Here is a 25,815-nt window from a genome sequence, read left to right as displayed (position 1 = left end):
TTGGGTTGGTATTTTAAATTATTATTTTCTTCTTTAGGCAATAAAGATTTAGCAGAGTAGCTAGAGCTGTACAGTAATGACTTGGTACATTCAAGATTACAACTCAGAAAAAAAAAAGGAGGGATAAAAAAAACTTGTCTAAAAGAACCTAAAATACCTCACTACAATAAATTCTCATTTATCCAAAATATTAGAACGAGAAGTAAACTGCCTAATGATTAAATGAACCAAAAACTCCTTTACAACTATGAAAAACTGTCAATGTATTCTGTTAACACATCAGGTATCTCACAGAGCTCTTAAAATCCAAGGACCTCTTTTAGACATCAGATACTACTAAAAACATACTTTCTTATAGCCAGGCATGGTGGCACACACCTGTAATCCCAGCGCTGAGGCAGGAAGATCACCATGAGCTACACAGTGAATTCAAAGCCAGCCTGAACCACACAGGAAGACCTTGTCTCAAAAATGAATGAATGAATGAATGAATGATTTTTCTAAACCCTAAATCATGGAAATGTGTACTTTACTAGCTGTGTTAGTTATTTTTCTATCATTGCTGAGACAAAATACCTGACACCCAAAGTTAAAGGGGCAAAGTTTTATTTGGCTTACAGTTCACAAAGGTTTCAGTTCACAATCAGTTGGCTCTAAGACAGGGATGGCAAACAGGCATCGCAGAGGAGAAACAACATAGCACACACAAGGTAGCAAAGGCAACAAGGGAAACAGTTCATGGCAGCAAAAGACAGCAAAAAGCAACAAGAAGTCTTAAGAGTGTCTCCCTGCACCACCACCCCCTTTTTGGTACTGGGGATCAAACTCAGGACCTTGTGCTTGCAAGGCAGGCACGGTGCCACTGCGCTAAATCTCCAGCCCTCCCTGCCCCTTTTATCTTATTCAGACAACCGAGATTAGGGTGGTGCCAAACCAATCATTCATGTGGTTTGGTAATCACACACTCTTAATTCTACCATCACACACTCTAGATTCAGCCACTGCATGAGGCTTTAGGGGGTCATCTAGACCCAAATCATAACACTAGCTAATGCACAGCATCACTTAAAACTTCAAGAAAAACAAAGATATTCTTAAAAAATCTCTTTCAGTCGGGTGTGGTGGCACATACCTACAATCCCCGCTACTCAGAAGGCTGAGGCAGTTCCAGGCTAGCCTGGACAACATTGCCAGAACTTGTTTCAAAATAAAATAAAAAAGGGTGGGAATAAGCTCAGCAGTAGACTGCATGCCTGGCATGCAGGAAGCCCTAGGTTCAATCCCCAGTGTACCACAACAAAACAAATAAAGACACAGCACTCTTTCAGAAGAAAAACATACCAGGAATTATTTCTAGGCTTCTTATAATAAACTGAGAAAATGTAATCCATGAAAAAAAAGTTCTTTCCAACTAACAGAGCTGCTGAAAATGAGGTACATTATCCTACTGGAAATAGGAAGAAACCACTCTACAGCCAGCTTTTTATTTGTTTGGTTTTTGGTACTGGAGATTGAACTCGGGTCCTTGAGCTTGCGGAGCAGGTGGCAGAACCACTGAGCTAAATCCCCGGCCCTTACAGCCAGCTTTTTAATACGTGTTTTAGTGTCCTACATTGACTGGGGTGTTTAGACTCAGTATGTATCAAGTGTCAATAAAATATGAACCAGTGTTTTCTTCCTAAAAGCCACTTTAGAAAACAAAGTCTATAAGGCTACCTTCTTTAAAAAATAAAAAATATCTTATTTGAATATCATTTATAATCTTCTAACACAGTTTACTTATTTTATTGAATAAAAAAATGCCTGTGAGGGCCAGGGATTTAGCTCAGTGGTGCCACCGCCAGCCCCTCAAGCACAAGGACCCGAACTTGATCCCTGGTAGCAAAAAAAAGCCTGTGAGAAAACTGACATAATTTCATGGTAAGAAATTAGGATATAATTAAGTGGTAACAACAAAGAGGTAGCTATGTACTATTTTATCTTTTATATGTATAACCACTGTAAAGCCCAAAATATATTCTCATGAATTATCATCAAGTTTCTTTTTTTTTTGGAGGGGGGGTGTTTCTGGGAGATTGAATATAGGCCATCACACTGAGCTATATCACCAATCCTTTTTTATTGTTGTTGTTATTTTGAGACAGTCTTGCTAAGTGGCTAAACTGCCCAGGCTGGGCTTAAATTTGGAATCCTCCTGCCTCAGCCTCCCATGGTGCTGGGATTACAGGTGTGTATCACCATGCCTGGCTCTCCACAGCATTTTGAAAATAATCTTCCCAGGTAGAAAAAGCATAAATATGTGATAGACCTTACTCAAAATCATATAAAGATTTAGCAACTGCCCCTACTCCAAAGGGAAAAAAAAAAACAACCTGGGTTGAAATTTTTTAATTGGCTTATTGTATTCATTCATTTACTTAGCTTATTCCATTTCATAGTATTGAATTCCTATAGTATGCTAGGCATTGTGGTAGGTTCAGAGGATGAGACAGTAAATAAGGATAACCCTCCCACAGTCTGGTTTACTGACCCCACTCACAAAAGGTTAATGGTCTCCTTTTTGAAGAAACTGGTTTGACTATTCAACAAATATTTGTTGGGTGCCTATTAAGTGCTGACAAAGTAAAATAAGAGGTACTGGGGGCCAGCAATGAATAAATAAAACATTAAAATCTCTGCCTTTTAAGAGTATACAATTTCATGGAAGAAAACAGATTGCAAATATATATATATATATTTTATATGTATATATTATATATATATTTTATATGTATATATTATATATATATGCAAGTGGTAATAAGTGCTATAACAAATAAAGCAAGGTAAAGGCAAGAAGAGTGACAGAGGAGATGCTATTTTTAACAGGATGAAGAAAACTGAAAAGGCAAAATGTGAGTGAAAATGTGTGTGGGGGGGGTAAAAAGAATAATCCACTCTGGATGCCTGGGACAAGAATACTCTAGATAAAAGGAACAATAAAAACAAAGCCCTGAATGTAAAGAGGCCCCAACCTGAAGCTTTCTTACTTTTCCTTTAGCCAGTTGTTGTAGTCCCAAGATTGGGGCAATCCTCTAATCAATCCAGACAAAAAAATTCCAAAAGCTCTAGTAGCTTTTGTTTTGAGGTTATCACTCTAATCTCTAATCTCTAAAACAGTGATTAAGATAATCGGTAGTCTTTGTGTAAAACTGAAAATTTACTCATCACTAATCTAACAAGTGATCACAAATCTTTCTGGTCATTCAGACTGATACTGTCAATTACCACTACACTACTCCCTAACTCCACAACAAAGAAATAAACACAAGGAACTACAACCTTTAGAAATACAAATTTTGGGGAACTCAGATAACTAATCCTCAGCTGTTGCCCAACCAAAATTGCTTCAGGTTATCCAATACTTAGAGAAAATAGAGTAATACTCAGATATCAAATAACTATGCCAACAAAAGAACCTTAACTTATGTATCATTTTACAACCTTCTAACTTTAACCTAAAAAGATTAAAAACTTGAGCCTCATATTAATATATGAAAAACATATTTTATGAAAAACATAAAACAGAACATTTTCAGAGTAAAAAAGAATAAAGTATAACAATAATTCTAAAATATATCAATAAGTCTACACAGTAGCCCTCCTTATCCACAGTTCAGTTTCACTTTCTACAGTCTCAATTACCCACAGTCAACTTTAATTCAAACAAAAGGTTGAGAGGCAAGACAGGATCTTGCCACATAGCCCAGGATGGCCTCTATCTTGTGATCCTCCTGCCTCGGCTTCCTGAGTGAAGATCAAAGGCATGTGCCATCATGCCTGGCTTAGCAGTACAAAAATATTACACAGTAAATTCCAGAAGTAAACCATTCATAAAGTTTAAATAACTTTTATTAAATTATATTTTCATAATTGTTCTATTTTATTATTGTTGCTGTTAATCTCAGTGTATCTTATTTATAATTAAATTTCACACAGATATGTAATACAGGAAAAAACATTATATTAACATATAAGAGGCTCAACACTACCTAATGTTTCAGGCACTTCCTGGGGGATTTGGAATATATATACCCTCATGGATAAGGGAAATACTGTATGTTTATGAAACTTTATTTCACGATCAGAAATCAGAAATCACACCACTTTCTGTGCGGCAAAGGTAACATTTTGTCCCACATGTTACAATTCATGTTACATGGTCAGTACAAGCCTGATGTACATTGATGATTAGGTACTTTTTCTTTCGTTCCACTTACCTTAGCCCAGTAACGAAAGGCTAAAACCAAGGGAGTAAAGACAGGTTCCATTTTGCTAAGAGCAGCAAGTAAATCAGTAGTGAGACATGCTGAATCATTTCCCGCACTCACTCGACAAAGTAAACCACTGTGAATGAAAAAGAAACCAATTTCACTGTACTAATACCTTAAAAAAGCAAAATACTTCAAACCCTGTGGCTATCCTTTCTAGCCACTATATTTTAATACCCAAAAAGTCATAGGAAAAACAAATGTTTTAACAATATTAGTGTGAATTGAAAATTATGTATTTAAATGGTTTTAAACTTTCTGTGTACTTTTGTTTTTTGGGTTTTTTTTTTTTTGGTACCGGGGATCGAACTCGGGTCCTTGCGCTTGCAAGGCAGGAGGCAAAACCACTGAGCTAAATCCCCGGCCCAACTTTCTGTGTAATTCATAAATAAATTTCAACCTCAGTATCTAAGTTCACAAGAAATTAATTTCAAAAGAAGCATTAAAAATCATTAAAATCTGATTTATTGATTTATTTATTTATTTTTATTAGGTTTTGGTACCAGGATCGAACTCGGGTCCTTATGCTTGCGAGGCAGGCAGCAGAACCACTGAGCTAAATCCCCAGCCCCAAAATCTGATTTTTGAGAGATAGGACATCAATCCCTTCAATGTCAGTACAACATACTTTCCTAGTTGTTTTTGCTTTGCAAATTAAAAAAAATGAAACACTGAACTAACTATACCTCTTCACTCTAATTTCTCCTATCCAGACTGCATGTTATTTTCAGATTAAAGATAAGAAAAGATTTACTTATTAACCCACAAGTCATGTTTATATGTAAGTGAACATAGGCGCTACCTTAAATGAGCTAACAGAAGTGTAGTGGAAGTATTCTAGGGGCAGAGGAAGAATGAATCTAGGTTGCCACACAGAGGCAATTTGACAAAAGGTGGTGAAAACAAAAAAAGTTAGAAATCAGACTCCCTCCACTCCAACTCTGGTTTTCACCTAAATGACACGAATTTGGACATATGCTTAAACCCTGTTGGTTTCAATTTTATAATTTAGAAATAAGAAAGTTGAACTAGATCTCCAGGCTCTTCTACCTTTGAATAAAAACACAATCTTAAAATATAAGAAAAACAACAGATTGATAACCAATAAAAGAACATTTTACCACTTACGTATTCTTTACATGTCTTTGACATTAATCTCAAATAGCTCTATTTTAGTTTCTTTTTCAAAGATATATTGCCCTCTTAGTTCTATATACATCTGACTAGAAAATTAAGATTAGTCTTCAATGACTCATTCAATTTTAGTAAACCAAAAGCTAGATTCTAAATACTGAGACCCTAATAAGAGAGTATTATTTATGTTTGTATCCCTAGAGCAATATAAACCTACATATAAATAAATGCTCAATACTGTTGAGTAAATGGACTTGAGGGAAAAAATGTTTTGCCTAGAGTGCCCCCTCCAGCTGTTTGGTAATTTTATTTCTTATTCATATGTATTTAGTAAACTTCATATTTTCACTTAATAGAAACTAGTGTAGTCATATTAATCCAAGAAGAAATCTAAATTATTTTCTCTCTTGGAGAAGTCTGCCACTAATGTTTGGGGGTTTTTGGTACTGAGGGTCAAACTCAGGATCTTGTGCTTGAGAGGCAGGCATGGCGCCAATTGAGCTAAATCCCCAGCCCTGTAATTTGTTAATACTTCATTTTCTCTTCATTTTTACCAACCTTTTCCGATCTTTGCATACCACAACAGGAACTTTAGCATGAAAATCAGATTCCACATCTACATATAATACTAATAAGAGAAAAACAAAAACAAGTAAACTAATGTCAATATCTCTAGATTATTTATTCTATAGTAAACAGTAAGTAATCATTTCCTTCTTTAAAAATCACTCTTATTGTTTCTGTGGGATAATTCATTCTTCTTGTTGTGACCATCAACCCAAAAGAATCTCTTACCTCTCTTGGTGTCATCTACAAACTACAGGTACAATCACAAATATTGTCTGAAAATTACAATTACCTTGAAAGGAAATGTCTTAATATCCTGTAAGAGGTAAAAATATTTTTAATTGCCATATTTCATTAACCACTCTAATAAACCTTTATTCTCAGAATTACCTGGGTCAACTAGGAGACAGGGACATACAGGCTATAAAAAGACTCACACCAGAGATAAGGTTCTGGGGTAAGAGATAATTGCTAAGCAAGTTTTCTGAATTACAGTCATGGGAAGCCAAAAGGCTGTAAATAGCTACAAAAAGAAATGCAGAGAAAGGGGGGAGGGAAATAATAGACACAGATCTAGAGAGACTGCTCCAGATAGACTGTGAACCCCCCCCAGGTCAGGGGCGATGGGGGGAGGGACTCTTGCACATTAGGAATAAAAGCACAGAGCTTCTCAACTTGAACAGGCCCGTCTGTGTGAATGGGTGTCACTCTTGCAAGGGTGGGGATTAAAGCCTTGCTTTAGCTGCCTCTGGAGTTCTTTTTCTTTTGGTCTGGACAAGTAAATTCACTTCTCACACATCCCTAAAAGTTTGAGTACTTCCAACTGAGCATATAAAGTTGCTAAAACTTCATAGACATTGCAAAGACAGGACATCACTTATTTCTGAGGGCCATTTTCCACAAGTCACAAAATGAGGACCTATCAACTTTTCAGAGTTTAGTTCTTGTAAATTACCCAATGCCAAGAGGAAACTAACTCTGATGACCTCATTTGCTGTTAATAAATGAAAAGACTGCCTAATCAAAGCTGTTAAAAACAGACTAACAGAGTGAAGCACATTTTCTGTAACTCCAAGTTAAATCCCATGCCACCAAAGTCTAATTTAAGTAAAAATAGATGGATTGACATTATTTCATTTTAAATTCAAAAAAAAAAGCTCTCAGTAGTATTTGCTGGAACTGATTATTCCAAAAAATGTGTTGAAGACCTATATGTCAGAAATGTCTTTATGCACAGTAGATAGGATGATGAATAAGATACAAATAGCTTGATGAGGGTTTTAGAACACAAATATAGAAACAAAACCTGTAGATGACAGGTTTCTAGAGAATATGATGATGTAAAGAAGAAATATTTTAAAATCAAACTGGGTTTTATGAATCTATATTATATAACTCAAGATGATCTATCATATTTTAACAGAAAAGATATTTTAAGTAATTATAAAGGATATTTTAAATAATTACATCAGGATAACTATCTAGTAAAGGATAACAAGGTAAAAGTAATGTCTACCTCTTATCTGAAATATACTTTTAAGTTTTTGTATAATTAGAAACAAGTATTTATTGGGCTGGGGATTTAGCTCAGTTGTTCCACCGCCTGCCTCACAAGCACAAGGTCCTGAGTTCAATCCCCGGTACCAAAAAAAAAAGTATTAACAAAGAAAACCGTATTAAAATACCTTTACAGATAAATTGTACCAAACTCATTCCTTAAAACTAATTTTTCCAGAAAATGGCCCAGAAGAAGCTGAAGAAATAAAAGAAAGGTGACAGGGCAGTTTCAAAGAAAAAAAAGTACAGAATTGATATTAGAAGCTATGGTTTAATCCATTTTATTCTCACAGTAAGCTCATAATGAAAATACTGTATTATTGCCATTTTATAATTGATAAACAGTTTTAACACAGAAATAATTTGCCAAAGGACACACAACCAATAACAAAATTAAAATCTGTGCGTGAAAGTCTGGATCCAGATCTTGAGCTCTCAAGCATTTATTTTATAGCAAGGAAACAGAGCCCTTGGAGGGCCTAGGTTAGATCTCCAGCATAAATAAAGGAAAAAGGAAACAGAAGAGGAGGGAAAAGGGAAAGGAAATAAAGAGTGAGAAAAAGGGGGGAATGTGAGGATGAACCAATAAATAAAAGCCAAGAAAATAATCCGACAGACTGTAACATATGACCTCGACATGACTGGGGCTTTGTTTGAGACATGAGTAATTTTAAAATTTTTATTTGAAAGCATTTTTACCTATGAGAATGTCCTGTTTACAAAAGAAATCCAGACAAAGCACATTTAAAAAACTTAACATGACTCAGGGGTTATTATCACTTTAAGAGGAGAAAAACATTTAAACAATGTATGCATAAATTTTTATTCCAAGTCTCTTCCTAACCTTCCTTCATCAACAACTTGCTAATGATTATCAGCTTTCTTTTACATGAAATTCTCATAATACAGTAGTCCCCTTAGCCACAAGGGATACTAAGACCCTCCAGTGAATATCTGAAACCACTCATTGTGGTTTTTTAACTATTAATACACACCCTTGAAAAGTTTAATTTCTAACTTATGCACAGTAAGATATTAGCAATAACTAATAATTAGAGTAATTATAAGAACATAATGTGATACAAGAGGGTGAATGTACTGTATTTTCTCTTGTGTGCATAATTTAACCACATATTAACTCAAAATGCAGAAAGCAGAACTCAGAGCATAAAACTGCAAATAAAGGAAGAATTCTGAATTCAAAGCTAGTACGTTTAAAATTACCTAAAATGCATTTTTTAATGTATTAATTTAATACAATGTCTCTGGCCCAACAGGTAAATTATATTTTCTGGTACATCTATTAAACAAATATATATACATACACACATATCTATCCATATGTAATACAATGACTCAAACATGCTAACAGTTTTAATCTGGTTAGCCATATATAAACACAATGCATGTCCCTTTAGAAAAGCAAATTTAAAAAAAAAGAAAAACAAAAGAAACTTACCATTTTTTTTAAAAATTCCAAGCACTTGTATTAGAAGATCTGGATGATTCATCTAAAAAGTTTAAAATTAAATCAACATACTACTGTCAAAGTATAAGTAGATGATCATTAGATGGAACTCAATTTTATTAAAGAATAACATTTAAATAAAATCTGTATTTTAAAATAATGAAAAGGGCCGGAGATTTAGCTCAGTGGTTTCGCCGCCTGCTGTGCAAGCTCAAGGACCCGAGTTCAATCCCCGGTACCAAAAAAGAAAAAATAAAATAAAATAAAATAATGAAAATAGAATGGTGCTTTTACCTTTTCACAAATTTGTTCACAGAAGTAAAATATAATAAACATTGTAGTATTTATTATTCTAGGAACACTCCTAAAATTAATGGGTTATTACATTGAGAAAAAAAATTCTAGAATTTTACAGCAAACCAAATGAAAAAGAAACAAGTTTACCAAATAACTGTAAAAAAGTTTTGAGCTAAGAACTTTAAAGAATATAGACAACTGGCAGCTTGATCAAAAGGCTTAGAGTAAAATACTACTTTACATAACAAGCTTGTAAAATGTTTAAAGTATACTTTGCTGCTACTTAAAATTTCCTAATAATCATGTTAATCATAAAGATTTCAGATTAGAAAATAAAACACCAGATTTTCACCCAAATCAAATACCTTTGAGCCATAAACTTATTTTTAAAAACTAAACAAAAAATTTTGACTATTTTAAATGTCTGATATGTCATTAAATAAGTAATGTTGGCAGTGCTAAACAATGCTGATACTAATGCTAATGATAACAGCTACTACTTAGTGTACCCATCTTGTATCAGGCTCTATACATTACACATACACACACATTTTTTTAATATATATATAGATATATAGATATAATTTAACATAAAACTTATTTTGCTGGGCTGGGGATTTAGCTCAGTGGTTTCACTGCCTGCTGCACAAGCGCAAGGACCCGAGTTCGATCCCCGGTACCAAAAAAAAAAAAAGAGAGAAAACAAAGAGGGTCACAACTTAAGTTGTTTAAAAAAAAAAAAACAACTTATTTTGCTTGGTTTGGAAATGAGGAAACTGAGGTTCAATAAGGTCAAGTAACATGCAGTCAAGATTTGAACCCAGATGTCTAGTTTTAAAACTCCACTTTCTATACTGCTTACCAAAAGTAGTAACTATTCAATATGCTCAAATAAAAGCATTTTCCCTTTTACTGCCTTCCTCTTTTGCTTCATTTCACTCATCCTCTTTTTAACTTTCCTATATCTAAAACAATAGTAATCTCCAAAAGTACTTTTTAGTCACAATGGTAACAATGTATAAGCCAGAGTTTTAGACTCTTTTAATCCTTCTCTTAAAAGATTACCCACTGGGCCGGGGATTTAGCTCAGTGGTTCTGGCACCTGCCTTGCAAGCACAAGGTCCCGAGTTTGATCCCCAGTACCCCCCCCCCCCAAAAAAGATTATCCATTAAAATTACTAAGTACTGGGCTGGACATGTAGCTCAGTAGCACAGCACCTGCCTGGAAAGCGTGAGGTCCTGAGTTCGATTCCTCATATCAAGAAAAACAATACTAAGTACTAGTTAAACACACAGGAAAGATCCTTTTCCAATTACTTACCGTGGAAGGAAATTTTATATCTATATTCACATCACTACTTGTCAGAGCAAATTTAGTCAAAGACGAGCCATACAACCTAAGCGAACATTCTGGAATAAAGGAAAAACATAATGTATGAAATTATGTGCAAATATGGAACTTTTTAAAAGAGCAGCAGGAAAACTGTATATACTTCAATTCTGTGTCTTTTGTGTAAATACAATGACTATAGAAAAACAGCACCCCTTCTAAATGATCTATAATAAAAAGTTTCCCAGTGATGAAGTATAAGATCAGAGAAAAGAGAAATTACTCATAAAAGTTCATTTAGGAATGACTGACATTATATTTATCATTCAATATATAATAGTAACAAATAGCTACAGCTATTGTCACAAACTTTATATAGTCATATTAGATAGTACTTTGAATAGGGAAGCATCAGATATTCAATGCAAGTGCTGTTTAAAAATAACCAAGTAGCACCAGGATTGGTGGAGCATGCCTGAAATCCTAGCACTGGTGAGGCTGCGAGGCAGGAGAATCACCATGAATTCAAGGCCAGCCTGAGTTACATAGTGAGTTCAAGGCCAGTCAGAACTATATAGCAAGACCCGGTCTCAAAACAAAACAACAAAGTAAAGCCACCCCAATTGATACAAACATAAAACACAAAAAAACCTTGTGGCTCTCAAAAATTCACAGAAAAATTAAACAGAATACACACATCTTTCTTAGGCAAATACTGTATTTCAAAATTTTTAATAAGGCATACTTAAAAGGGTCTCAACAGAGGGCAAGATGGAAACAGTTTGTATGACTGGGACTGAGGTTTTTTGGGAGGCAATAATGCGAATTGAACCCAGCGCCCAATGTATGCTAGGCAAGCACTCTACCACTGAGCTACATCTCCAGTCCAAGTTCTGCTTACTACTTTTAAGCTCATACTCAACTGCACATATAAAAATCTACTTTTCAAACTTATAAAATGTCTGAAAGTCATTAAAATCATAAAAATTTACTTCTATTCTTATAATATTGAATTATTTTATACATAATTTCAATTATGATCCAATATAAAGAAATAAAAGGAAATAATTGTTTCCACTTTTCCACTTTTATTTTGTATTACTTCTTATGAGTCTCACAATAGGCTATATAGGAAACTATTCAAAATCCCTTTGGTGATAAGAAATCTTATTTAAGATTCTTTTACTTAAACCTTTATTAATACAAACAAGCCAAGCAAATACTTGATACATAAATAGAAAGCCAAGCAAAGACTTTATACCTACTTTATACATAAAGAACCAAACACTTTATACATAATACTTTATACATAAATGTCTAAAATAAATGTACTCTGATAACCCTTTGCATCAAAGAATAAGCTTTCTTTAAAGTCCTTCCTTATTCAGTGACTGGTTAGAATATTTTTACTAAAAATAATAGAATTTTTAAAGGTCCATTCAGAAATCAATGATATAGAAAAACTAATATATAACTTTTGACTACTAAGAAATTATAGCTGGCATTTTAAAAATCTTTTTTTCTCATTATGACATTATGCTGTGCCATAATTCTCACATTTTCCTTTTTGAAATATTTCACTCATTCATAAAATAATATTAGTCTACTTTTAAAAGGAAAAAAAAAGAAAAATAATTTTAAAACTTACCTAAGTTCAGGAAGAAGTTTTGTCACTTTAAAAATTAAATATAAAATCAGTTTGTACCTGGCAAAAACGCTGTTATAACCTTTGACATTTCCTCCACAATTTCCAGCCGGGCTTTGAGGTCATCATCTGTTATTCCTTGTTCTTTTGCTACTTCAACAATTGCAACACTTAAAGCAGCCAAGTGGGCAGGGGAAGGAGGGGGCAGAGAACGAAGCTCACTTTCTTCCTGTTTTTCCTGTTAGTGTAATGTTTCACAACAACAACAAAGTTTCTATTTTAATCTCCTTATATTTAGGAGGAAAGGATAGAAATAAATTAAACATATTCACCATCTATGCATCAGACACAAGACATCTGCAATACCAAAGTGAACAAAAGAGACAAACGAAATCTCTACTTTTGGGAAGCAGGATTCAAGGAATGAGAGTTGCTATTAAGGAGATTTTTTTTTTTTTGGCAGAACTGGGGCTTGAACCCAGGACCTTCACACTAAGCTACATCACAAGCCCTCTCTCATTTTTTTTTTTTTTTTTTGAATTTTGAGACAGGGTCTTACTAAATCAAATCAATAAATTGCCCAGGCTAGGCTGGAACTTTAGATCCTCCTGCCTCAACCTATCAGAGTGCTGGGATTATAGATAGCTGCTATTATAGTTTAGAGGTCCCCCATTGGACTCAATTCTTGCTTAGAAAAACCCAAACTTTAATTCTCCAACTTTCTCATTCCCCAGCCAAATTCCACCCTACCCCAGTCTGAAAAGTTGCCACCCTGCTGTTCTGGGGCAGGTGGAAGTCTCTGCCTTCAGATCCTATACCAATAAATCTTTCTGCCTTGATACATCGTTCTCAGGTTTTAAATCTACCTGATAGATGGGTGCCATCATGGCCAGCTTAGTATTAATTTTTAAAAATTTGTTCTACTATATTATCTACATAAATTCTGAAGTTCTACTTCAAAGCCAACATACTATAAATTCAACAGTTTGGTGATGGTTTTCTTGCAGCACAGACTCTTAGGTATAGCTGAAAGACTTCAATCATTTGACATATACTGTATCAGATCCTAAATTCTACCTTCACATTTAATGTATTGCCTACTATTTGCAATTCATTTTTCTCTATTATTTTATCCCATGCTAAGGCAATATGTTCAAACAACCTTTAGTCTGCTAAAACTCTGAAAGCAAATTTAAACCAAAGAGCTAACAAGGGACTATGTCATACAAATGCAGTGACTTTTATAAATCCATTTACCTCATTATTTTTTTGTTTTGTTTTTGGGGGTTTTTTAGGGTTCTTTTGTTTTGGTTTTTTTTGGTATGGGGCTCAAACTCGGGACCTTGTGCTTGCGAGGCAGGTGGCGGAACCACTGAGCTAAATCCCCTACCTGATTATTTTTTAAATGTAAATTACCAATCTACAATAAACATTAAAAAATACAAAAAAAGAAAAACACTGAAAATCTTTTATAATCTCGTAAATTTTTTAACGTAACACTATTTTATTCTTTTATTTAGTATCACAGATATTTTCTGTTAACAATTTTTAGTCAAGAAATAATCTCTTTCAGGAGGGAGGGGGATAAAAAAAAGCTCAACTTTTGAGACACAGGGCTCCCCATCACATAACCAAAACTAGCTGCTTCCCCCACCATCCAAATATGGTTAAACAAAGACTCTGGGGTTCATTCCTAATTTAGTTCATTGTTACCATATTCAGTGTCAACACAGGTAAAGCTTACCTTAGACACAGCATTATCAAACACAGGTGAGGGAGCAGTAATGGGGATTGAACTCAGGATCTTGGCACTAAGCTATATCTACAGCCCTCCTTTTATTTTTAATTTTTAAGAAGGGTCTCATTAAGTTGCTCAGGTTGGGCTTCAACTTGCTATCCTCCTGCCTCAACCTTAATAGAATTATCAAACATAGTAGATTAGTCAAACCTCATTTTTGTAAGTTTCTGTGACCATTTCTGTAATTCTTAGTTATAATCGAAGCCTTAGATAATTATCTAAATTTTCAGGGCTATTTTTTAAAAACTTCATCAAAAGAATCAATAGCAACAGGGCCAGGAATTTAGCTCAGTGGTTTCGCCACCTGCTGCGCAAGCGCAGGGACCAGAGCTCGATTTCCAGTATCTAAAAAAAAAAAAAAAGAATTAATAGCAACATACTTAAATGAAAAAATACATAAGAATACCTTGCTACAAAATTACATATATGAAGTACCACAAAATGCTCTGAATTATATTGTTAGATTTTCATGAAAATAAAAACATAAAAGACAACCAAAGAATTATCTATCCATGCTATTAATAAGCCTATGCTACTTCCTTTAGGATATTATTCCATCTAATATTTTCAATGAAAATTCACATCATTGATCATCCTCATATCCTCCTGATATTCTCATATATACTGTCACAAATATTACCAGTGAAATCCCTCCCCTTCTGTAACTTACATTCTAGCCAAGAGGAAAAAGATACATACATATGTATCATGCCAGATAGTGATATTTAAGAAAAATAAAGCAGGGTACAAAGTTACAGAATGATGGGAAGGTGGCATTATATTAGAATAATGTGGAGAAGCCCATGCCAAACACATTACACTTAAGCAGGGACTGGAATGAAGTGAAGAAAAGAGATATCTGAATTTCTGGGAGAAAGCATTCCAGACAGTAAAAACAACAAATGCAAAGACCAGAGGTAAGAGAGCTCCTAAAGTTACTTAAAGACACATGGTAACTGCAGCTGAGTAACAAAGGGGTTACTAATGAGGCTGATTAATTAGAAATCAAATATTGGATAATCGTGTACAATATATTTTATTCTAAATTGAGAAGCCAATGAAGGGACAGGCACAAAAAATAACATGACATTTTAAAACAGTAATCTAAGATGCTAAAAGGGGAGCAAAATGTAGGGGTTCGACAAGGAGATAAATTAAAAATAGTCCAGTAAAAGAAAGTGGTATCTTAGTTTAAAGCAGAAGGAAGAAGTAACAAATTACTGAATTTAGAATACATAGTAACTTGAAGTTAAAATCTCTAGGATTGGCTAATGGTTAGAAAGAAAAATTGAAAGATTAGCTGCTCACACCTAATCCCAGCATTCTGGGAGGCTGAGACAGGAAGATCACAATTTAGTGACTTAACAAGATCCTGTGTCAAAATTTAAAACTGGAAAATTTTTTTTTAAAGGGCTGGGAATGCAGCTCAGTGCAAGCACCCAGGGTTCAATCCACTAAAATAAAATAAAAAAAATTTTTTAATTAAAAATAAAAATAAAAAATGAGGGAGTTAAGGGGAGAGAGAAAGAGGAATCAAGAATAGCATAAAGGGGGCCAGCGATTTAGCTTAGTGGTTCTGCCACCTGCCTCCTAAGCACAAGGTCCTGACTTCGATCTCCCGTACCAAAAAAAACAACAACAAATAAAGAATAGCATAAAGGTCTTTGCTCTAAGCACTAGACAAATGGTACCTTCTATGAAGATGAAGAAATTCCAGAAACAATGCTTCAGGCTAGGCACTATTTATTTTCCCACTTAAAAACCTTCAATAAATCCTCAAAGCAATACTTGAAAATCAAATTTGGCAGCATATTAAAAGGATTATACATTATGACCATGAGCAATTTACTGTATTCATGTATTGCAAGGATGGTTCAACATATCAAAAAAAAAAAAGTCAATGTAATACATATTAACAGAATGAAGAGAAAAAACCTGCATGATCTTCTCAACTGATCCAGGAAAAGCAAACAAAATCCAACACTCAACAGACTAGAAATAAAAGAAAACTACATCAACATAATAAAGGCCATATGCGGAAAAACTACTGGCTAACAAAATACTAAATGGCAAAAGACTAAAAAAAAGCTTTTATTCGAAGAGCAGGAGCAAGATAAGAAGATTGGTACCAAAAAAAAAAAAAAAAGAATGTACAGTACTCTTAACAACAACAACAACAAAAAGATAAGATTATTTTTGCCACTTCTATTTAACATAACACTGGAAGTTCAAGCCAAAGCAATTAGGCAAGAAAAAGAAATAAAAAACATTTAAAGTGGAAAAGCTGTAAAACTATCTCTGTGCAAATGGAATGACTATATAAGTAGAAAACCCTAAAAATTACACACACACACACAAACTGGTAGAGTTCAGCAAAGCAGCTAGATATAAAGTCAGCACACAAAAATCAAAGTTATGTCAGACAGTTCTTTTTGGCTTCAGGAAGGATTCCGCACATGCATACACCAATCAGCACTGTGCTGCATACTCTAAGATACACAGATCTCCAAATCTCTTCTTTGTGCAGCCTGTCCTTTTTTTATTACTCTGTCCTGCAATCTCTGAACTTGAACTCTCTGAACTCTTAAGATCCCTCTCTTCAACTCCAGGAATTCACTTGGGCTCCCCTTAAACTGGATTCTTTCTGGAAACACTCTCAAACTGGATCATTGGATTCATGACATTTCATTCACAGACTATGCTTTGTCCTCTAAAACCACTGTTTGATTTTATTTTTCATTATTTCAAAGAGAAAATAAACCTAATCACTTGTTATTCTAACTTCAATAAAAGCAGAAGAGCTTGGTTGCTTTTAAGTGTGCTTTTCATTTTGGTTGGTTGGTTGTTTTTATAATGTCTAAAATTTCCTTATAATGTGTACAGATGTCATTTTCTTTTTAAGTTTCTTGCTTGGAAACTTATTCCTGACCTTCCTGGAACTGATGATGAGCATCTTTCAATATTTCCACAAAATTCCCAGTTATTTCCACAACTATCACCCTGTGTCTGTTCTACTAAATTTTCTAGACCTCTAATTAAATAAAAACAATAGGATGCCAATTTTTCATGATTTCTAAATTCTAAGTACTCACACTTTGCTTCAGGGCATTCATTTTGTCCAAAAAAAAAAAAAATGTGTTCGATTCTGGTACCAAAAAAAAAATGTACTGAGCATTTACTATGAGCCAGACACTGTCAAAACAATTCAAATTAAAAAAAAAAAAACAGAAAAACAATTCAAATTAAAAAGAAACTGTACCTGCCCTCTTAGAATATTAGATACTTTAGAAGAGTAGAGAAGGCAGACAATAAATGTAGCCTTTAAGGTTTTCTGATCAAGATATGGGGGGCTATTATGGGAAGACAGAGAAGTACAGAGATTATTTCCCAGAGTAAGTATCTGAGCTGAAACTTAGAGTAAGAGGTTACACAGTATTAGTATTGTAACTTTAAAAAGAAAATACTCTTATCTATAACAACAAAATATTTTAATACAATTAACAGAAAGATTATAAATTCCCCAAGTCCAAAGTTTATATGAGGCTCTGCATGGTCTATATGACTCCAGCTTCATGTAACACCATTTTCCCACTAGTTCTTTGCTCCAGTCTTAACTAAATTCTTTCAATTCCTCATATGCCATGAACACTTCTCTCTAGAGACCTTTATTTATGTAGTTTTATGTAAAATGTTCCTCACTCCTTTTTGCCTTTTATACCACTACTTCAAGGTTCAACTCAAATATCACTTTTTCAGAGAAAGTCTTGTTCTAGACCAAGTAAAATATCCTTGCACATTTCCTTGGCACCACATCTCCCCCTTTAATAAAACTCATTACACTTGAATCTGTATTTACCAATGTTAGAAATTCTAAGGAGAGGAGGAACCCATTTACCACTGCCTAGACCTAGAGTGCAAGTATTCAATATATATTGGTTGGGTGAACAAATTGTACCTGACAGCTTTAAACTTAGGAACAAACATTCCTATAGATGAGTAAACTAGCCTCAAGAAAGTTCCCCTCCTGACTACTTGAGATAAGGAAAGCAATTCAAGCTTTCAGCTTTCAAACTATCAATTCAGTTACTAAGACTGGAAAAGTATAATACCTCATTTTTAGATTCATAAGTAAAAAGTACTTGATATAGTTTTACCATCCAAAAAGATATTAAAAAAAACTTACCAAAATATTTTTCTTATGTCGTTTCTCTTTTATATGTTTATGAGCTCCCTGGATGTTTTCAATGTGAATTAAGCAAAGTTTGCATAGATAGCGGCAATTGGTATATTCTGGTGATCGCTAATTAGATAAGATTAAAAATGCATTACTTTCAGAAAACAAAGGACTAAACTATTGACTATATAATGAACAATGCAATTACATGACTACAATACAGAAATAAGTACTGAAAGAATAAGTTTTTAATAAATCATTACTTACGTACCTAGAGATAGTTGTCCTTTTCAAAATAGTTACCATAGGAAATTATGTATTAATTTCAAACAATATCATAATAGTAGCATGTTTATTATTCATGTAATACTTTCAGAACCCAATGAAGATTTAAAAAAAGGCAGTCTTAGTCTTATTTCAGTGCCGTCCCCACAACTGATTTCAAACTTCACTTTCTCATTACCATAAAAAATAAAATCTAGCCTCATTATGGATTTCAAAATAGATCAAAAATATGGAAAATAACTTCAAAAGCTGAGTTCTAAGAACACTCTAAATCAATCACAATATCATAGGAATAAAATACATAACATCTTGAAGTAACTACTCTGAAGGGAATGACAATTTTGACACATTAAAGCATCAGTCACAGTACTTTACTCATTATTTTATATATATATATGTATGTATGTATTCTCGAAATAATAATGAAACACTAATTATTGATTGCCTGCTAGGGGTCAGGAATTATGCTAGTTGTTTAATATACAATTTGTAGATTCCCCTAGTAATCCAGTAAAATTGGTATTATTTTATTTTACAGATTTAGAAACAAAAGCTCATAAAGCTTGCAACTTCCCAAGGATACAGCACTATTAAGCAGGAGATCCTGAATTCATGCATATCTGAATCTGAAGCCAACATTCCACTACAAAATTAAACAATGTAAGGGCTAGAAATGTAGCTCAAAGGTAGAATGTTTGCCCAACAAGCATGAGACACTGGGTTCAAATCTAAGCGCAAGAAAAAATAACATTGTACAATAAAAAATTATAAAAATATAATAAATAGATGCTGATTATTTTCTGAGACAGGGTCTCTCTATGTTGCTGCTGAATTTTAAAACACAGTTTTTAATACCTTACATAGAAACTTAAGCAATCTTTAATCTTTATTTCACAGTGTGATCTTCAGTATTCAATAGGTTGCAGCTCCTGACAAAAATATTTTCTCACCTCAAAATACACAATTTTGGGGCCGGGGATTTAGCTCAGTGGTTTCGCCGCCTGCTGGGCAGGCGTGAGGAACCGAGTTCGGTACCCGGTACCAAAAAAAAATACACAACTTTCTTTAAACTGGAAACTTGCCCCACAATTTAAAAAAAAACTCAACATTTCTAAAAAAAATACCTGCTAACCATATAACAACCCTATCTAGTTCTCCATTTTATTGGCAAAGATCTATATCACAAGAACTAATTAACTTGCTCAAGGCAACAAGAAAATGAAATTTAGCTCAATCTAGTTATTCTAACTTATAAAATTTCTTTCAAATTAGTTCTAAGACAATAGGTTAAGCCACTGTAGAAAACTCCACCTCCTCAGTTTGCAACTCAACAATTTCTTTATTCACTAAGTATTTTCCGTGCTCACATTATATATCAAACATTTTTCTTAGAACTGCAAATAGCAATAAACAAAACAAATAGAAATACCTATATGCATGAATTTACATTGTAGTGTGGCAAGATGGATAATTAACAAATGTACAAACGAATAGAAATATGGAACAGGAGAAGAGTTACTCTCTTTTTAAAACAGAGTCATCACTGAAGTCCTTGTTGATTAAGTGATTTAAAGAAAGCATAGTCTTGAGCTGTATGGATATTTGGTATATGTGCTGCTCAAGTGAGCACATGTATGGATATTTGGAATCAATATATTTGGACTTTCCAAGCAGAGGAAAAAGTATGTGATAAGGCAGACCCTAAGGCAGAAATGTGCCTAAAATACATGAAAAAATTCACAAACTCTAGTATGCTTAGAAGAAAATATAATGGGGGCCTGCTTTTATTCTAAATGTGAGGGAAACCCACTGAAAAGTACAAGATGTAATCTATATTTTAGAAGGCTCATTTGCCTTCAATCTCAAGAACAGAAATAAGAAAAGCATATTGCAGTTATCAGCATACTACAATAATCCAGAAAAGACAGTGACAGTAGTGGAAGTGGTAAAAAGAGTTGGATTCAGGAGGTAGAAACTTATACAAGAATAACAAAAACCACCCAGTATAGTGGTGCATGCCTGTAATCCCAGCAATTGGGAGGCTGAGACAGAAGGATCCTATGAGTTTGAAGCCAGCCTGGGCTACATAGCGAGTTTAAGGCCAGCCTGAACTACATAAGAGACTCACCTCAAAAATTAAAATTTTTTTTTAAAGGCCATGAAAATTGATAAGCCATGACTAAAGGAATCATGAAATCAATCGTATAAATTTTTAAATTAAAAAACATTAGTAGACAAGGACATGTCTAGATTCTTTCATTACGAAAAGCTTGTTAGAATACTGAATGAGGAGTCAGAAAGCCTAGAATGATAATCTCAACTGACTTTGGACAAATCTCTATCACTGAAGCCTGCTTTTATCTCTTTATAACATAATAAAAATTATCCTACCTGATAAAGTAATTGAATTCTACACACAGCTAATCTTTATTTAGTGCTTACTATATAATGACTGGATCTTGTGGCCAAAATATCATTTATGTTATTTAATCCTCATAACAGCTTCATGAGGTTATGAGGTTACTTTTATCAACCTCAATTTATTGATTAAAAAATTGAAGTTTACAGGGTTAAATAACATATCCAATGTTGTTTTTTTGGTATGGGGGATCGAACTCGGCTCCTTGTACTTGTGTAGCAGGCAGCGAAACCACTGACCTAAATCTGCGGCCCAACATATCCAATGTTATCCAATTACTAAGTAGCAGAGCTAGGCCCATGACTCCCAAATCCATGCATCTTGACCACTATGCTCAATACCTCTAATTGTAAGCCAAATGCTATGTGCAAGGTACTTAGTAAACAAAATATCAAGTAAAACGAAAATATTTTCACCATCATGAAGTTTGTAGTTTCACAGAAGAGACATATGAAAAATGTTTAAGTATTTCTTTTATTATAGTTATAATATTTATTTACCATTAAACAAGCAGACTAACCTTTAAACTTCTGTAGACAAGCTAAAATAAAGATTTCTGGGCATGGAGATTGCAAGAATTTCCCAGGCAATACTTAACATTCACTGAAGGGAAATTTACCCTTTTGATCTAATGTTCTGGACCTAAATCTTCTTTGGTACAAGGCAAAAAGCTACATTTTATTCCTCACTAACCTATGGGTACACATCATGAACCAAAAGATCTGTTAAATTAAAAGATCTTACAAATAACACTCTTAATGACAGTCTAATGTTGGTACAGATAAATGTTAAGTACACTGAATTAAAAACAAAGTTTGGAGGGCATGAGAACAACAAAAGGCTATAACAAAAAAAGGGATAAGAAACACCTGGCACTGCCACAGTGACTTTAAATCACTGCTGAAGGTCTAAACTGGACAATGAATAAAGTATTTCTAATGCTCCCAAGCTTTCCTTTCACCCCAGACAATTCCTACTATCATCAAATTCCCATTTCACCCTCATCTCTCTTCCTTCTCCCAAGAACTGGCTTTTCTTGCTTCATTCCTATGTATCTTCTCATCCAGCTCCCTGCTTATTTCCTTGAAAATATACTTCCATATTTTCTTAATACATGCCACATAATACTGTACATATACATTAAACACCCTCTCCCTACCCACCTGATGAACTCCTTCCTAGCTTTTCCTTGAGACTCCCTCGAATGTCACCTCCTTAAGTAGAATTCACAAACTGAAAATTCTGATATCCCCTACTCAGGTTGGTCAATCTTTTGTCCATGATCCCATTTTCAAACCTTACTACTATTAATACTATTGTTTGCGTATGTCTTTCTCTAACTAGTGAACCTTTTTAAAAAACCAGTATCACATTTTTTAAAATCTCAGGGCTTCTCCAATTCAACTTTTTATTATCAGATCATGATATATAAAAGACTTATAGACTTACTCAAGACTTATCTTGACAATAGACACTTCTATTACTACTAATTCCAAGCTTAGGAGCAGGAAACTGAGAGAACCAAGTAAAAACAGAAGTAACTAAAATAATTACAAAAAAGACTTCCTTCTATGTAGGAGACTGTAAGACTAGCTACATACACAAACTCCTTTCCTATATTCTAAATTCTACTCCTTGATATTCCTTTTTCATGTGCTGACTATTTTGTCCTAAATTCTATTAATAATCCAGGGGACTGGGGATTTAGCTCAGTGATTCCGCCACCTGCCTCGCAAGCACAATGTCCCAAGTTCAATCCCCAGTACCAAAAAAATAATAATAATAATAATCCAGGATTACCTTCTTCACTCTAGGTATCATCTCATTTATCTAAACTACACAAAAATCCTATCATTTCCTTCCTCCCCCGCCCCACCACTCCCAGTACTGGGGATTGAACCCAGGACCTCACAATGGAAAACAAGCTAAGCAAGCACTCCACCGAACTACATCCCCAGCTCTTTTCTTTTTTTTCTTTTCTTTTTTTTTTTTGGTACCGGGGATCGAACTCGGATCCTTCAGCTTGCAAGGCAGGCAGCAGAACCACTGAGCTAAATCCCCGGCCCCTCCCCCCCAGCTCTTTTCTATCCTTTCCCATTTTTTCAAGAAGGATGACTTATTTCCTTGTGTGCAAATTCACAAATATCTTAAGAATCTATCTGTCAATAGTTTGATCTGTGATTCTTTGCTTCAATACCTAAGCAGTGTTTTTATTGTTCAGGCTAGAACTGTATCTCTAGGTTAAGAAAATAAACAATACTAAGAAACAAAATACCTAGTTTCTTACCAAGTGGCTAGAACAGTTCCTAGTTCATAGTGTTCAGTAAACATAGGAGAAAAAAAAAGAAAAGCAAAGGAAAGGGGAGAAAGTCCAGTAAGCTGAAAGTAATATTTGTCAGCTTATTTCATCAATCCAAATGAACTTTTAACTTCTAATAGAAACTATGCCATTTTCACCAATATGCCCCCATTGTCCTGTACAATACCTAGCACATAGGAAGTGCTCAGTATCTATTTAATGAGGGAATAAATCAGAGATCAGTACCAAACTAACATTCTGGTAAATATTTTATGCTTTGGAAAACTATTATTTCATGCTTTGCAGGCAATATGATATCACTGGCATCTATTCAACTCAACTCTGTCACAGAAGTATGAAAGCAGCTACAGATAATATATAAACTAATGAGTAATACTGTGTTGTAATAACTTTGTTTTCAAAAAAGGGGTTGGGTTTATCATATTCAAAAGCAAAACAAGGAGGTAGGCCATAGTCTTCTGATCCCTGCAATCAATAAATGAAGTCAGGATCACAATGTAATTGCTGAACAAAGAAAGGGAAGTTTAAAAAAAAAGGGAGAGAATGACATAAGAAAAAGGGAAATAAGGAAGGATGAATACTACATATGTCTTATCAATGAAAGAAAAATAAAAAGAGGGCCAGGAATTTAGCTCAGTGGTGCCACTCCTGTTTCTCAAGAGCAAGGTCTTGAGTTTGATCCCTAGTACCAAAAAAAAACACAACAAACCCTGATGGTCCACAAGAAAAATAAAAAGAGCCATATATAGGGGAAAAGTTATAAAATACATATTTCCCTCGAAATAACTAAAACAACACAGCATACTTTTTCAAGTCGAAAGATGTGATCTCTTTCTAAACGTTCTTCTGCTTGTTTTAAGCCTAGCCTCTGCTCAGGTGTCAATGCAGATTCATCTATCACAGTGGCATTTTCCAAGTAACCCATCTCTGAAGAATTTTCTTTATTAGATTCATCATTCTTCATTTTCCCTGGGAAAGGAAACAATTCAGTTATCATAACCAGAAATAGTAAATTTTAAAGAAATTAATGAAAAAGAGACATTCAACTTACACAGAAAAACTATTCGTTCCTTACATTTTCCTTGGTTGTACAAGTTGTTACATATAGGTGAAATAAGAGACATACATGGCATCAAAATTTTCAAGAGTGGCCAGGTATGTGGCTCCCTTGTAGAGCACTTCAGCACACGCATGCACACACACACACAAATCTACTTTTATATCAAATTGCTAAATTTAACATTGTTGTCTGAAATGTCAATGCCTTTGTTATTTCCTCTTTCATCAATGCCTTCCCAATTCAACTAGTAATATTTACCTGTCCTACAAAAATTCAGCTTATGTACAACCTGTACTAGAAGCCAAACTGATATTCTCTACATTCTCATAGCACTTTCCATTATCTCATATTTCCAAAGTAATGAAAATTATTTATTTACCTATCTCTTACATTAGAGATGTTGGGTTCTTTGATGCTAATGACCAGGTCATGTTTAACTTTGTATATTCAGATTTTTATACAATGCCTAGGCCAAAGCTTCTATTTTAGTAGTTAAATAAAGAATTTGGGGGGGGGGCGTGGAATTTGAAAGTATTCTAAAACCACTTCAGAATAGGGATGTGCTCAGTAGTAGAGCACATGCCCACTATGCACTAGGTCCCCAGTGGGGTGGGGTTGCGGTAATGGGAAGCAATGTTTAGAAATAATCAGTAAGTCCACTCCTCAAAAGCCAACTACATGCTATCTAGTGGAACTCTGACAATCCACTCTACTTTTGAACATTATAATTTTCTGAACAAGTAAGAAATGATATGCCTCTAGAAGTGGTATATTTCCTATCAAAGGGTACAGGAATTTCTAGAATAAGAAGGCAAACTCTTAGATAAAGTTATGAAAAGGACTCAAACATCCTAAGTGTGGCTAGGTTAGATAAGTTTCTTAAATTATAATAAGAGCAATGCTCTTATAATTTGCAATTATATACTAATATTTAGGGAAAAATAATTTTTAGTAACCATTTAATTATGGAAATGAAAGAGAAAGATGAAATTCTATTTATATTTTATATTTCATGAAAAAGAAACATAACAAGACAATAATATAATGTTCTCTTTTCTTTGTTTTTTGGTACCGGGGCTTGAACTCGGGTCCTTGCACTTGCGCAGCAGGCGGCGAAACCACTGAGCTAAATCCCCAGCCCTCTCTTTTCTATATATATAATTTGTTCTGCATGACAACTAGCACCAGGAAATCCTGTAAAATTATCATTTCTGCCAATAGTGTACAAGGAATTAGAATTTCCTTAAAAGTCAGAAATAAGTGAAATTATTTAATTTTCTGGAACTATCATACAAAATATTACCAGGCAGAATGTCCCAAATTGTGTTACACAAAATACTAATGAGATATTCCATGAGATGTTAATACCCTCACAAAACAAGAGCTGAAAACCTAAATGTTTACAGACAGAAAAGATCAGTGGTTGCCAGTGGGTAGGAGGAGGGGATAAA

The 25,815-nt window shown here is 34.2% G+C and overlaps 1 protein-coding gene across 8 annotated transcripts in view; it reads right to left on the bottom strand.

The window, feature by feature from the left end:
* The window catches only part of Tut4 (terminal uridylyl transferase 4), a 119,142-nt gene that overhangs the window by 55,196 nt on the left and 38,131 nt on the right, over positions 1 to 25,815 (bottom strand). For all 8 annotated transcript variants that reach the window (XM_087214721.1, XM_013067263.3, XM_013067262.3 and 5 more), the window contains exons 3-9: positions 24,110 to 24,273; positions 18,290 to 18,406; positions 12,369 to 12,546; positions 10,655 to 10,743; positions 9,028 to 9,079; positions 6,003 to 6,072; positions 4,260 to 4,386 (exon numbers count right to left, since the gene is read on the bottom strand). In XM_087214721.1, coding sequence (XP_087070847.1) covers positions 4,260 to 4,386; positions 6,003 to 6,072; positions 9,028 to 9,079; positions 10,655 to 10,743; positions 12,369 to 12,546; positions 18,290 to 18,406; positions 24,110 to 24,273 — 797 coding nt within the window. The remainder of the gene's footprint in view (positions 1 to 4,259; positions 4,387 to 6,002; positions 6,073 to 9,027; positions 9,080 to 10,654; positions 10,744 to 12,368; positions 12,547 to 18,289; positions 18,407 to 24,109; positions 24,274 to 25,815) is intronic.

This window comes from Heterocephalus glaber, unplaced genomic scaffold (assembly GCF_053883595.1).
Source record: "Heterocephalus glaber isolate CG9 unplaced genomic scaffold, H.glaber_assembly_v1.0 deba00001451, whole genome shotgun sequence".
Lineage (NCBI taxonomy): Eukaryota > Metazoa > Chordata > Mammalia > Rodentia > Bathyergidae > Heterocephalus > Heterocephalus glaber.
This window is presented reverse-complemented; position numbering and strand designations above follow the sequence as displayed.